Source organism: Nomascus leucogenys, chromosome X (assembly GCF_006542625.1).
Source record: "Nomascus leucogenys isolate Asia chromosome X, Asia_NLE_v1, whole genome shotgun sequence".
Lineage (NCBI taxonomy): Eukaryota > Metazoa > Chordata > Mammalia > Primates > Hylobatidae > Nomascus > Nomascus leucogenys.
Genome location: NC_044406.1, coordinates 109,781,270 through 109,797,051, shown reverse-complemented (window position 1 = coordinate 109,797,051; position 15,782 = coordinate 109,781,270). Strand labels below are relative to the sequence as shown.

General features: G+C 37.3%; 1 protein-coding gene across 8 annotated transcripts in view; it reads left to right on the top strand.

Moving 5' to 3' along the window:
* Nucleotides 1–15,782, top strand: part of THOC2 (THO complex 2) — a 135,633-nt gene that overhangs the window by 32,095 nt on the left and 87,756 nt on the right. For all 8 annotated transcript variants that reach the window (XM_030806599.1, XM_030806595.1, XM_030806596.1 and 5 more), the window contains exons 5-8: nt 1,943–2,013; nt 2,857–2,978; nt 3,547–3,680; nt 12,971–13,137. In XM_030806599.1, the coding sequence (XP_030662459.1) occupies nt 1,943–2,013; nt 2,857–2,978; nt 3,547–3,680; nt 12,971–13,137 (494 nt within the window). The remainder of the gene's footprint in view (nt 1–1,942; nt 2,014–2,856; nt 2,979–3,546; nt 3,681–12,970; nt 13,138–15,782) is intronic.

The following is a 15,782-nucleotide window of genomic DNA, read 5'->3' as shown; positions in this document are numbered from 1 at the left end:
TGCCATCCAGTGCCCCTGATCTTAGGGACCTTGAGAGGTAGATCTTAGGGACCTTGAGAGGTAGATCTTAGGGACTTTAGGGCCCTGGAGTATAGATAGGTGTTGGGTAAAAGAATGGGCCCAGTTTAGCCCCAATCCCTTAAAATCAGTATCTTTAAAGTTCTAGACTAAGGAGGGACCAGAAAACCAGATAGCAGGGCAACAATTGGGAGTCCCTGAAAAGGATTGGTGAGATACACATGGGTTAAAAGTCTTAATGAGAAATTGAGATTGTACTGTAATTTACATTGCATAAATTACACCCTAAAATTTCCTTAATACACATGAGCTAACGGTGTGCTTAGCTACAGTGGCCAGGATATGTAGAAATGGCAACTGTCCAAGAAGGGAAAGTCAAGGGCCAGGAAAATGTGGATATGTTTGATGAAAAATCCCCTTCTCTTTTGATTCTCAGTGTTGGCAGTAGAACATGTAGATGACAATTTTTATTACTTCACTAAAACCAGTGCTTCTCTTTATAGCATATTCTAAATTATGAGTTGACTGTAAAATTAGGTTAATAGTATAAATCAGTTAAAGCAGTAATCCTGAGATCAGCCTTGTTTTGTAATCCTGCCAATGCTGGTTGAAATTTTTGGTGCTTGGCATTTGGCACTAATTGTTTTTTTTTCTTCCACACTTCAGATCAGAAAATTTTTTGACAAATTTTCTGAATAATTTATGAAACTCTCAGTTTTTAAATATTTCAGTAGGAAGATAAAAATTTTGAATAATTTCTGTTTACTGACTGGAATTATAAGTCAAGATAAGATGTTAATTTTTTTTTGTTTTGTGACAGAGTCTTACTCTGTCACCCAGGCTGGAATGCAGTGGCACGATCTCGGCTCACTGCAACTTCTGCCTCCCAGGTTCAAGTGATTCTCCTGCCTCAGCTTCCCTAGTAGCTGTACTTACAGATGCGTGCCCCTGAACCCAGCTGATTTTTGTATTTTTAGTAGAGACAGGGTTTCATCATGTTGCCCAGGCTGGTCTTGAACCCCTGACCTCAGGTGATCCACCCCGCTCGGCCTCCCAAAGTGCTAGATTATAGGCGTGAGCCACTGTACCCGGCCAAAAATATTTAATACTGTCTTTTCATCAGGTTGGTGGCCAGGTAGCTTGGTTAGAACATGGTAATTTGACCAGGGTGGCGAAAGTCATGGGTTTGATCTTCATGAGTATTAGGATCTTTTTTTTTTTTTTTGAGACAGAGTCTCGCTCTGTTGCCCAGGCTGGAGTGCAGTGGCACGATCTCGGCTCACTGCAAGCTCTGCCTCCCAGGTTCAAGCGATTCTCCTGCCTCAGTCTCCTGAGTAGCTGCAATTACAGGCGTGTGCCACCACCCCAGGCTAATTTTTGTATTTTTAGTAGAGACAGGGTTTCACCATGTTGGTCAGGCTGGTCTTGAACTCCTGACCTCATGATCCACCCGCCTCGGCCTCCCAAAGTGCTGGGATTACAGGCGTAAGCCACTGCGCCCAGCCTGAGTATTAGGATCTTTAGAGTTAGAAGAAATCTTTGTTATAACCCTGTTCAACTTTTCACCTAAAATAATCTTTTTTTTTTTTTTAGCATCTCTGACAAGTGGCCATTTAAACTTTGTTTGAATGTTTCATTTTTTGCGAACGATATTTTTTGAAGCTTTGTCACTTCCAGTGCCATAGCAGGTAGCTCCAGTGTAATTGATGTACCGTTTTATGGATCTGTCATAGGTCACAGGGTCAATCTCCAGTTTTAGGAGAAATTAAAGCATTCATATAACATCTCATGTTACCATAGCTTTGAATTTTTCCAAATTCAGATTGAGGCATTTTAAAATTAGTTAGTTTTAAATAAAATATATCTTACTTTAGTGCTGTGGAGTCTAGAAAAATCAATCAAACTTTTTTCTTCATCATTATAGATATTGAGACAAATTGTTTAGAAGAAAAAAGCAAGAGAGACTATTTTACACAGTTGGTATTAGCATGTTTGGTAAGTTTTTAAAAATATTTTTCCCTTTTAAAAATCTGCATTAAACAGTTGTAATAGAAGTTAATCATGTTAATGGAGGAGGATATTGACATTCAGTTGACTTTTCTCATAAGGTGAGATTTGGGTTTTGAAATGGAATGTTTTGTGAAATATGACATGCTGTTTCTATGAAATAAGCATGTAACCATATCCATATCACTTAAACTATCTATACATTTAAAACCTTTCGTGATATTCCTGACCTAGTAAGTTCCTAAGAAAAAGGTAAGCATTTATAAAGTAAGTAGAAATGATTGTAGACAGCTTTTAAATGGATTTTTTTTTTCCTCATAAACTGTTAAGCAAAGAGTAAAAGAATAGAGGTAGTTTAAAAATGATAAATTCTAGAACTTGCCATGATTGTTGTCTGGTAAACCATTTGTGTTCATAAATTTAGAACCAAGGAGAACTGCCATGGTTCAGACCTGGAAGAAGGTGCTTGTCTTTGCTATACTAGAATTTAACTTAAAGTAGGAGGCTATTAAGTGCTGTATTAGGTGAAAATCCAGATAAGCCAAATGCAGTCATATTGAAAATTTCATCTGTAGTTCTTGTCATTTATAGGCAGTGTACAACATGCATATAATTTTGTAGTGAATTTTTTGAAAGCTGTTTATTAAATATTTCAATATTTGGAGTCATAATATTTGTTAAATTGAACTTCTAAGCCTTTTTATAAATTGTAGGTTGTTACACAGAGAATGTTATTTTTGTATTCTTATTTAGGAAGCTTTAGTTTGAATATAGTTAACGTTGTGGATGCAATGCTAAGGAATAAACGACCTTTAATATTTTTTAATACAGTATTTAGTTTCAGACACAGTTCTAAAGGAACGCCTGGATCCAGAAACACTGGAATCATTAGGGCTTATCAAACAATCACAGCAATTCAATCAAAAGTCAGTTAAAATCAAGACAAAACTCTTGTAAGTACACGTATCTTACGTTGCAGATCAAGTAGCTGAGTATGTTTTTTTGTTCGTATTTTGAATGCTAGTAGCTTCTAAGGGGACTTTGAAGATTGTTTTTTTTTTGTTTGTGGTCAGCATGTCTTGTGTTTTTTGCCTTCTAAAAGTAGCCTAATATTGAGTCATCAGTGACCTTTACCTGTGCAAAACCATTGTTACTTTTGCCCATATTCAAAGTTAAAATAATACTCATGCTTTCATCATTAGCAATGAAATAATTTATGACTGTGGCTATACTCAGGGTATATTCTTAGAGATGGAAATAGTGATATGTTATTGTTCCCTGATATTAACAATATCCTTTTCTTGTGTTACTGGTTTTCCCTATGTAATTAATATTGGGGTTTTCATATGAATCACTGTTATTTTCTACTCTAAAAGGTACACAAAGAGGTAAACTTTCAACAACTATTCTTATGATTGTTGTAGGTTGGAGATAAGAAAATTCAGTGAGAATACAGTACTCTGTGCAAGCTTGTTAATTAAAATTAATTTTATCCCCTTAATGGTATTTATCTGATTTCAGTTATAAGCAGCAAAAATTCAATTTGTTAAGAGAAGAGAATGAAGGTTATGCCAAGCTGATTGCTGAATTGGGGCAAGATTTATCTGGAAGTATTACTAGTGATTTAATCTTAGAAAATATCAAATCTTTAATAGGTAAGACATATATCTGTATAGTATGTGTTGTTAACAAGTTATTTTAACTATTGGAGAATATCCATAAAGACAAAATGAGTGCATTCCATCTACTTTATTTTTTTCAGTTAAGGAATGGGAGAGGTGCTTACCTTTTACTTTTAATGGTTTATCAATAATTATAAAATTTAGCGTATTTGTGAGAAATCTTTTTGTCACATTACTTGTATGTTAATATTAGGTCCTGCTCTGTCTAGTCTTTCTTTTTTGTGGAGGGGATCCTGAGTGGTAAGCCAATACTTTCAAAAGAGAATGGTTGACAAAGAACAGGATGGACTGTTCTGACAGAGTGCCCTACGTTTCTCCAGTATTTCTATTTTTAAGTATTTCTCAACCATTTTATGGAGGACCGAAAAGCAAACATGAAAACTAATACAGTAAATCTTAAGTGAACTTTTGAAACCTACAGATGTGTAATTTTGAACTTGATTTTCAAAATAACTTTATGAGGGACTTTGATACTTATTTTATCTTTTTAGTAGCCTTTTAAAGTAAGTGCAACAGCTGTTGTAAAAGTGTAACAGATAGGAAAGTTTTTATTCTCCCTACCCTTTAAGTAGAATTCCTGTAGCATTACTGTTTTCTTTTTATTTGCATTGAGCATTTGGAAGAAGTAGTTGACTTCTGTAGAAAAGATGAATGAGCACTAGAAAAATAGGGTAATCCAGATTTTCCTAAGGTGGAAAGAGTTTTTTCTATTATTTACTAGGTGTTGTGCTATCTTAGGGAAGATTTTGCAGTACCTGGGTCTTGAGACCTGCCAGAGGAGTCATATTTTGTGCCTCACTAGTTATATCTTAGGGGTGCTTATCCTCAGCTTCTTGGTTCTCTTTTCTTTGGAGTTTATATATGAGTAAGAAAGAGGGAGAAGGTGTCCTAATCGTTATCTCCTTCCTCTAGTGCTTTGTGTAGCAATCCAGTTAAAACTATATTTACTATAATCACCCTTGTTCTTACCAACAAGTAAGTAGCTTTTAGTTTATTTTTTAAATTTTTGTTTATGTTTTTTTTTTAAGAGACGGGGTCTCACTATGCCCAGGCTGGTCTTGAACTCATGGGCTCAAGCGATCCTTCTGCCTTGGCCTCCCAAAGTACTGGGATTACAGGCATGAGCCACTGTGCCCAACTAATTAGCCTTTTGTTTAAATTTACCGTTTTCTTTGAAGTTAATCTAGTTCTGGCAGCTGATCTAGTTTCTTTGTTGTTTCTTCCAGTTGTCAATTTAACATCAAGATGGGTGGCCCCCTAGGGCTGTGGGACTCTTGCTTAACTGTGTGGCAGTGACCCATTTTTAAAACCTTCCCATGGTGGTTCCTTCGTTCCTTTCTGTTCTTTCTTTCTTTTTTTTCTTTTTTTTTTTTTTTTTTTTAGATGGAGTCTCACTCTGTCACCCAGGCTGGAGTGCAGTGGCACAATCCCAGCTCACTGCAACATCTACCTCCCAGATTCAAGCAGTTCTCCTGCCTCAGCCTCCCGAGTAGCCGGGACTCCAGGAACCTGCCAACACACCCAGCTAATTTTTGTATTTTTAGTAGAGATGGAGTTTCACCATGTTGGCCAGGTTGGTCTCAAACTCATGACCTCAGGTGATCCGCCCGCCTTGGCCTCCCAAAGTGCTGGGATTGCAGGCTTGAGCCACTGTGCCCAGCCCCTTTCTGTTCTTTCTAGGGTAGGCGCCACACTTTCCTGAGTGTTTTTTGATCTAGCTTGGGAAGCTTGTCAGTACTGCTTTGCTATAAGTTTGTCTTTCCTTGTATCCTGTCATACTTACTTAAGATAGTATTCCCCACATAAAAATTCTGTGCTATGTTTTTTTTTGTTTGTTTGTTTTTTTTACTTTATATCCTTTTTTGTTGACATCTGTTTCTTCTATTTCTTGTGAGTTTATACCTTTTTATTCCTTTGTTATTTTGGGAACATTTCAAAGAGGGATTTTCTTGAAGGTGTGCTTTTATCTTCTTGAACTTTACTCTCAGGGAGAACAGGCTATGATCCTATTTCTGAAGAACAGTGAGACAAACACAGCTGCAAGCTCTTGAGGTATATGGACAGTCTATGAGTATAAACAATTTTATTTATTGGGCTAAACCTATATTCTAACCCACCAAGTAGCACTCAAATGTCACCTTCTTAGTGAAGCCTTCCCTGCCCACCCCTGTCAAAACTCCCTACTATTCCCTGATTATTTTTCTTTTTTGCACGTATCACCATATAATATGCTCTGTACCTCCTCCCCCTCCACCTGTGATGTAGGCTCTGTGACGACTGGGGTTTTGTTTAGTACCTTATCCTTAATACTTGGTATGTAGGTGATAAATAAATACTGGGTAAAAAAGGAATGAATATTTCCTCTATTCTTGTATAATCTATACTGACCCTTAGCGTTTTTTTTCCTGACATGGAGAATTTTAGAAAGTTCATCTCACTGTCTCTGTTTATTTATCTCTGACTAGGTGATTTCCTCCTCCCCCAATTGTCTGAGAAATAAACTTTTATTTTTTTGAGACAGTCTTGCTTTGTTGCCCAGGCTAGAGTGCAGTGGTACAATCTTGGCTATCCGCAATCTCTGCCTCCCCAAAGCCTCCCGTGTAGCTGGGATTACAGGCGTGCGCCACCTTGCCCAGCTATTTTTATGTCTGTGTGTTTGTAGTACAGACGGGGTTTCACCAAGTTGGCTGGGCTGGTCTCGAACTCCTGGCCTCAAGTGATCCACCTGCCTCAGCCTCGCAAAGTGTTGGGATTACAGGCGTGAGCCCCCGCACCCGGCCTGAATGAAACTTTTCATTGATGTGAAAATAGAGGTTGAAACTTCAATTCCAATGAGTATTCTTTCAGTGTTGTTAGCATTTATTGGAGTCCCTCTTAGTGCAGACTTCATCCAGGCCTTGTCTCATCTGTCCAGAACACCTCACTGACCAGCATCCTATTTTTCATGGCCTCTTTGGATGGGTTTCTCTGTGTTTATTCCCATTGTTTTCTGTTTAGGAACAGTCTAGACAGGTAATACCTCCTTCATCAGCCAGTGTCAGAAACTGATACCTAGTTTGGGCAGTATACATTTTAGGTGTACATACTTTCAGGGTACTTGGTCTGACCAGGATAAATCCTTACGTATCATCCTTTAGTTAAAAGGCAGTTATTTGGCTGGATGTGGTGGCTCAAGCCTGTAATCCCAGCACTTTGGGTGGCCGAGGTGGGCAGATCACCTGAGGTCTGGAATTTGAGACTAGCCTGGCCAACATGGTGAAACCCTGTCTCTACTAAAAACACAAAAATTTGTTGGGCATGGTGGCACATGCCTGTAATCCCAGCTACTCTGAAGGCTTGGGCAGGAGAATCACTTGAACCCAGGAGGTGGAGGTTGCAGTGAGCTGAGATCGTGCCACTGCACTCCAGCCTGGGTGACAGAGTGAGACACTGTCTCAAAAAAAAAAAAAAGAAAAAGGCAGTTATTTGCTCCTAAAAGATTCTGGCACATCAAAATTTTTATATTCTGCCGGATAACTTGGGGCTATTTACTGCTTACCCAACAAGGAAGCAGAACCATTATGCATCTGCATGGTGATTGTGATCTGACACTAAATTTGAACAACTTATTAAATACGAATGAATAGTGAACAGTAGACTATTGAGCTGCCATGTCATAGACACCATACAAGTGGCCATAGCTTGAAGACGGCAAAAAAACATCTTTTAGAAATTAGAGGAAAGGATATCACAGGTGGACTCCTTTGTTTGCTGAACTAAACTGTGGGAACTCTACTCTTTTGGATGCCCTTCAAAAAAATTAGAGCATCATGCTGTACACTTTAAATATATATAATAAAAACAAGTGGTTGCTAAGTGTTCTTTCCTTTTCTTTCTTCTAAATCAGTGGTCAGCAAGTGTTTTCTATAAAGGGTGAGATAGTAAATATTTTTCGGCTTTGTGGACCATATGGTTTCTGTTGTAACTACTTAATTCTGCCATTGTAGTGTAAAAACAGCATAAAAACAGCTATAGATAGTACATAAATAAATGTGACTGTGTGCCAATAAAATGTTATTTACAAAAACAGACAGCTGAATGGATTTAACCCACAAGCCATAGTTTGCTGATTCTTGCTCTAAATCAAAAGTTCTGCCTAACAACTAATCACAGAGCTAGCTTATTTGAGTGTAGCTTTAGAGAGTGAAAATGGTTCTTCCTGGTTTTGGATTTTAGTGGTCCAGGACATTTTTGGCCTAGGCTCTAACCCCTTTACCTTTGCTGGCAGAACCAGAGCTTTCTTCACCAAACCTCAAGACCTTCATTTGTTGCCTGGTGTCAAAGGGTATAGATTTGGCTAGGGAAGGGTAGAGTGAGAGTCTTTGCCTCTTCAGTCTCTCAAGTGACCAGAGTAACATTAAAAACAAAATAAATCCTTAAGCCAAACAATTTTTATTTTTGGATAGATTATGGGACATTTTACCCCTTTGACTACATGATTTTGAGTGTATTTAGTGTTTTATCTTTGGTTCAATCTGAATATAGGGTCCATTCAGCTTAGACACATCTTATTGTGCCACCTTTCTCCTATTTCTTTGAAAGGGAAGTTGGCTGCCTTATTTACTTAAATTTTTACATTATTGAGGTTTCTTGGCTATATGTTAGAAGTTTTCCCTTCATAGTATGAAAAAGAAGACAGCAATTAGTGTTTCCAACTATAGGGGTTTTTTGTTGTTGTTATTTATTTTTATTTTGAGATAGGGTCTGGCTCTGTTGCCCAAGCTGGATTGCAGTGGTATAGCCTTGGCTCACTGCAACATCTGCCTTTTGGACTCAAGCCATCCTCCCACCTCAGCCTCCCAAATAGCTGGTACTACAGGCACACACCACCATGCCCGTCTAATTTTTGTATTTTTTGTAGAGACGGGGTTTTGCCATGTTGCCCTGGCTGGTCTCGAACTCCTGAACTCAAGCTATCCACCTGCCTTGGCCTCCTAAATTGCTGGGATTACAGGCGTGAGCCAGCATGCCTGGCCTTGTTACTGTTTTTTAGATCATACTTTTATTTTGTTATTCATTGGTTCTTGCTTTTAGATGTGCAGTTTTTTTGCAAATAGTGTTTCTTAGAAATAGTCTAGCATAGATTTTTATTAGCTTACTTCTAAAGAAACTCTTTCTACGTTGTAGATCATTTCATTTTGTTAAAAACATGATTTTCTTTGTCTCCTAAGGTCCATTCTCTCAGGAACATGATGATTGGGGCTATAATTCTGTTTTCTTGTCTGAAATTTATAGGCTGGACATCTCTCCTAGTTATGTCTGCAATATCATCTTGGTCTTCTATTTTCCCGTTAAGATCTCAGTTTGGCCTAATTTCTACAACAGTCATTGTCAGTTTGATCATATTTCTTGCCCCTAGTCGGTGTCGCTGTAACATAACTGGTCATTTTTTCTATCTTTGGGGAAACTCCAGTTGCTTTTTAGTGCATTTCTTCAAAGATGTATCATTCAAAAGGTGTGAACTCTCCTCAAGGGTAGTGTAACCATTTTATTAATCGCTATAATTTTTCAGCTTTATTCAGGCTTCATTGACATATAGTAGAATGCTTATATTTAAAGTGTACAATTTGACTTTTAATATATGTATACCTCTGTGAAAATACCACAAACAAGATAATGCACATTCCTCCCACTACCCCTGAAAATTTCTCTTGCCTCTTTGTGTTTATCCCCCCTCTCTCCTCTCTTCTATTTTCCCGGAGAATCACAAGCACCTGGCACATAGTGGGTAGTTATTTAATACTTATTTAAATGAAGGAGGGCATCTATGGCCATTGTAGATCTGCAGTTTCTTTATTTTTCCACTTATTCTCTTTAAATATGGTTTCTTGTTTGTTCCTCAAAAGGCATAAAGGCATACGTGTGTGTGTTTGTGTGTGTGTGTATGTATGTATATGTAAAAATACACATATGTGTATATATATAGATTTCTGTGTGTATTAATGTAGCTGGTGGTAGAGGTAGGGAGCTAGGTTTATGATCTCTCTAAAGATCACATGATTATCAATACTTGGGCTGGACAAAGCTCTTCTAAGATGTTTGCATACAAGACTGCTTATATTCTACTACAGCTGCCATTAGGGAAACATTTTGGATATTCAAACTTACTGATTATTATTAGAGTCTCACTGTATATGAACTAGTTTAACTGTTACTTAAAACGTTAAGATTTTAAAAATAATTTTCAGCTGGGCATGGTGGCTCATGCCTGCAATCCCAGCACTTTGGGAGGGTAAGGCAGGAGGATCACTTAAGACTAGGAGTTTGAGACCAGCCTGGGCAACATAGTGAGACCCCATCTCTACAAAAAAGTTAGCCAGGCATGTTGGTGTGCATCTGTAGTCCTAGCCAATTGGGAGTCTGAGATGGGAAGATCACTTGAGCCCAGGAGTGTGAGGTTGCAGTGAGCTATGAATGCACCACTACACTCCAGCGTGGGCAACAGAGCGAGACCCTGTCTCTAAAAATAATAATAAATAAAAATAAATGAAAATAATTTTCTAAACCTTCAATTGGCTACCTTTTCTATCTTATGGATAAAATTAATCGGACTTACGGCACCTGAGATATGTAATAGAAAACTCATGAGCCAGTTTTTCTTTAATGAAAGATGCAAAGGTGATACCTATTATAAATAAAAGTGCACATGCCTCTTGTTTCAGATTACTGCCTTACATTGCACCTAGAAGGAAAGTGGGTAGTTGACAGTAAAGGTCACTGATAGAATAGCCTTGATGGAGTAATGCTGTTAAATAAAACATAATGCCAGTGGTTCACATTTCAGCATACTGAAAATGTAAACTTAAAAGCAATGTGAATGAAGCACTTAAAAGATTTTAATCTAACATGTTGCTGTTCTATTCTTTGTTTTGTGTATGTAGTCTAATGGGTAATTATAAGCCAGCCAGTTTGCCAAAAATTATATTCGGTGTCTCTTTTGTCTTCTATGATAGTGTTAATTCATTTTTATTTAGTGATTTAATTTTTTATATTTAGTTAATGTAGGAGAAGTTACATGATTTGAGAATTTGCTAGATCTTACTTCCATAATCTATCATCAGTGTTACAGCAGTGTGAAGGCATTTTTCATCTTTGTTCAGGCTTCATTGACATACAATAAAATGCACATATTTAAGGTGTGCAATTTGAGTTTTAACATATGTATGAAATGCACATATTTAAGGTGTGCAATTTGAGTTTTAACATATGTGTGAAAACACCACAAACAAGATAGTGCACATTTCTCCCATTCCCCCTCAATTTTCTTCTTCTTGGCTCACTGCAATTTCTGCCTCCCGGGCTCAAGTAATCCTTCCGCCTCAGCCTCCTGAGTAGCTGGGACTACAGGCATGTGCCACCATGCCTGGCTAATTTTTTGTAGGGACAGGGTTTTGCCATGTTGCTCAGGCTGATCTCAAACACCTGGACTCAAGTAATCTACCCGCCTCGACCTTCCAAAATGCTGAGATTACAGGTGTGAGCTGCCGCGCCCGGCCTGATCTGCTTTTTGTTACTGTAGATTAATTTGCTTTTTCTAGAATTTGTCTATAAATGGAATCATACAGTGTGTACTGTTTTTGTCCGGCTTATTTCATTCAGCATAATTATTTTCTGATTCTTTCATACTGTTGCCTGTATCAATAGTTCTTCCCTTTTTATTGCTGAGTATGTCCACTGTACTTATGCTTACTCCACTTACCCTATATGGCAAATGGCTTATCCATTTATATGTTGATGGACATTTGAGGAGTATTGTATATTACAGATAAACCTGCCGTGAACATTTGTGTACAAATCTTTGTATTGACATAGACATTTATTTCTCTTGGGTAAATACCTAGGCTGGGTCATATGGTAGGTGTAAGTTTAAATTTTAAAGAAACTTGCCAGTTTTACAAAGTGGTTGTACCATTTTACATTGCCATCAGCAGCATTTAAGGATCTTAATTGCTATTTTCGAATCACTTTTATATTCATAGGCCATACTTTTTGGAAGTACAGGGGGAGGTAAAAACATTCAGAAGTTTTCTTCGTAGAACTTCAGGGGAACGTCTTTTTGGAGAGTTTATGAAAATATGGAGCTTTTTTTGAGTAAGACATGATCACTGCTTTAGTCCTTCTTTTCCTTAGTATGAGAAGCAGAAGAAAATGTGTACTTAAGTTTGGATCTCATAAAAAGAGGGAAAACTTGTATTTGGAGGATTTGGTTTTCTAAGTGATTGCTAAGGTAGTATGAAACGTGAAATGACATTAGTTTTATAGCATTTGATATAAATAAGTGTGGAGTTAATAGAAGTAACTGGAGATACCATCTTACCAAAGGGTTGGGACAGGAATAGGTTATATAGGAATTTTCTTGGAGAAATCCCCTAACTCATCCATAAGGTATAAGTGTTTAGATGTAACATATGTCCCTAAATTTATCACAGTTCTTTTTTCCTCCAGAATTAGAAGAAATCAGTGTTTATTTGTTAGCCCAGTGAAGTGGTTAGCTTGCATTTAGGGACTACGTTTAATGAAATATACATATTTTAAAATACTAGAATCTCATTCAGCTTGATGAAAGGCATGTGGGAACTGACGTAAACCAGGAGCCTCCAACTCCCTTGGTATTCTTTGATCTATTAGGATAAATAGCATACCACTTTTCCCTTTAGAATGCTACTAAAAGCCATGGATATAAATCAGTGGTATATTTTATAGTTCTGTAGTATATGTAAGATAAAATAAAAAAAGATTTTAAAAATGATGGTCCACTTTTGGGAAGCTGGACTTTTAACTGTTTATCAGCATTCCAAATACTTCTGCCTAAAACATTAAAAAAAATACCCTTTAGTTGCTTAATTTGTAAAATGCATTGTTTGATTTTCATGTTTTTCCAAGAATTAATAATGTGGACCTGTTTCACTAGCCCGAGTAATCAAGAACTGATGAGGCAAAGTGTGGCACAGAGGAATGTTTATTTGACTGGTATCACTGGTCCTGGACTATACTGACCTAGCTCTGTCATTAACCCGTTCTGTGATTCTGGGAAAGTCACATTCTCATCTGTAAAAATATGTAGTGGATTTAATTCCCTCTGGGAGAGGGGAAGCAAATTTGTAAAGGAAGTTGTTTTTAAAAACATTTTTATCTTGCTATATGAGTTATTCCTGAAAATTAATGGCTTCACTAGAAATGATGTATAATCATTTTTAAATTTTTGTATGTCTCATCTGTTGCAGGATGCTTTAATCTGGATCCCAATAGAGTTTTGGATGTCATTTTAGAAGTGTTTGAATGCAGGCCAGAACACGATGACTTCTTTATATCTTTGTTAGAATCTTACATGAGTATGTGTGAACCGCAAACACTGTGTCATATTCTTGGGTTCAAATTCAAGTTTTACCAGGTAAAGAAAAACGTGTATGTATGTATATTTAGAGATTGATTTCTTAATCTTGTTTGTATAATTTAATTTGTTTTATTTGTAAATGATTGGTCTCAGGCGTTCTAGCAGAAGAGATAGATAAATGGATAGCTAACAATGCAATGTGATAAGTACTATATTGGTAGTATGAATGATGTGATGTGAAAGCCTAGAGGAAAGAATTATTAAGTTTTGCCTTGGGAGAGGTGGAGTCAGGGAAGACTTTATAGATGTGTCTTTTTAAACCTGGTCCTTGAAGGATGAATAGGAGCTCATTAAGGTTTTCTCTACATAAGTAACAAACAGTGTGAGAATCAAGATGTGGCAGTGTGAATATATATGAGATAGAAGGAATGGTTCATAGTCTGATGTGGCTGGGTTGTAAGATGGGAAAAGAAGGGACAGGAAATGAAATTGGGAAGATATGTGTACTTTAGATTGTCACAGGCTTTGAATACTGTGTTAAGAGTTAGAATCTTATTTTTATTTATTTATTTTTAATTTTGAGATGGGATCTCACCCAGACTAGTCTCAGACTCCTGGTCTGAAGTGATCCTCCCACCTCAGCCTCCCAAGTAGCTGGGACTACGGACGTGTGCCACTGTGCTTCGATCAAGAATTTTATTTTATAAACAATGGCTATTGGAATTTTTTAGGGACGTGAATAAATATTCAAGGCACATCTTATATCATTCGCTTAAGCCACTAAAATAGCTGTCAAGCTAATCTGTATCTCTGATTATTTCTACTTCAATCCATCTTTCATATTATTGTTATTATTGCTTTCTTAAAGAGACCTAACTGAGGCACTTCACTGGTCAAAAACCTTTACTTCTAGGATGAAATTCAAACTTCTAAATGTGGCAGAAATAGCTCTTCACAATTTGGCACTGTTCTTTCTGGCCTTATCTTTATAGTTATTTTTTCTTAAATCTAATATTCTAGTCATATTAAGTGACTAGCCATTTCTTGAACTTAGATATAGATATTGCTATGAATCTTTGTTCCTGTAGTTCCTTATAACTAAAAAGCTATTCTTACCTAACCTTCTCACTTCTCCTTTCTTCATCTTGTGAACTCCTATTTATTCTTTAAGAGCAAATGCTGCTTGTTCTGTAAAGGCTTAGCTGACTCTTTACCCATGCAGAATTGGTCACTTCTTAATCTGTATTCTCATAAAACTTGACACATAACTTCTAACACCTATCAGATTATCTTAGAATAAACTGTATCTATCTCCTTTGCCAGACTGTAAACCATATAGGACAGGTGGATAAACTGTATCTATCTCCTTTGCCAGATTGTAAACCATATAGGGCAGGTTCTATGTTTTACTAATTCCTATGGATTAATTTATTGCCTAGCCTATAGTAAATGCTCACTAATTGTAAGCGAGTGATCTATGTTTTAGGAAGACAATTCTCTTGATAGCATGGAGGATTTTAATGTAATAAGGCCTCCATTTACCTTTTGGTATAGCTCTGCTAATTTGTTTACTTGCCTGGGATAGTCAGCTAGTCAGAAAGCATTCATTGAATGTTTATGATTATGCTGTTTGCTAGGCACTGAGGTTACTCTGGTGTAGAGGAGTGTCTGTTTCTATACCCTTGGAATGTGATGTCAGGATAATAAGATAATTCCTTTTAGTATTCTTAAATGATATAGTACTTACTGCCTTTGCTCTTCTTGTATTTTCTATGATCCGGGATGCTCCAGCAGACAGAAGAGAAAGCAGACGAGAGTTTAAAAGCATATAGCTTTTCAATACCAAACAAGAGACATGGTAGGGTTTTTGGGCAGGAGCATAATACCTTTGTTCAAAAATGAGCAGTGGCGGCTGGGTGCAGTGGCTCACGCCTGTAATCCCAGCACTTTGGGAGGCTGAGGCGGGCAGATCACCTGAGGTCAGGAGTTTGAGACCAGCCTGGCCAACATGGCAAAACCCTGCCTCTGCTAAAAATACAAAAAAAAATTAGCCGGGCGTGGTGGCGGGCACCTGTAATCCCAGCTACTCGGGAGGCTGAGTCGGGAGAATCTCTTGAACCTGGGAGGCGGAGGTTGCCGTGAGCCGAGATTGTGCCACTGCACTCCAGCCTAGGCAATAAGAGCAAAACTCCGTCTCAGCAAGTCCACTCTTGGTATTGGGAAAGAGAGCTTCAAGCATTCTATCAGATTTTAAGAGCCACCATGATTGCTCTGGGCTTGAGTACATGAAGCCAACTGCTTTAGTGACAGGTTGGCTGAAATTTAACTTGTGCATGATTAATTAAAATATAAATTAGGGCTTTGGAGACTGTGGGTTTGAGAGCATATGACAGTGAATAATGATGACCTACTGCATAACATCAAGTTAGTTGAATGTGAGTTTTAGAATTAAAATCTTTTTGTATGAAAACATTCCTTATAAATAATGTAACTTTTTTGAGCTGAATTAAAATATACCCGGGGGGGGGTCAACAGTATTTGAATAATCTTTTTTTTTTGTAGACAATGACCATTTTTCTTATATAAGAAATACTCAGCCAAGAAATACTTAATTTAGAAATAACTTGTTCTTGGAATGACTAACCCTCATATTGCTCTATGTAATACCATCCCTTTGTTTCTTTTGTTAGAACTGTCTTATG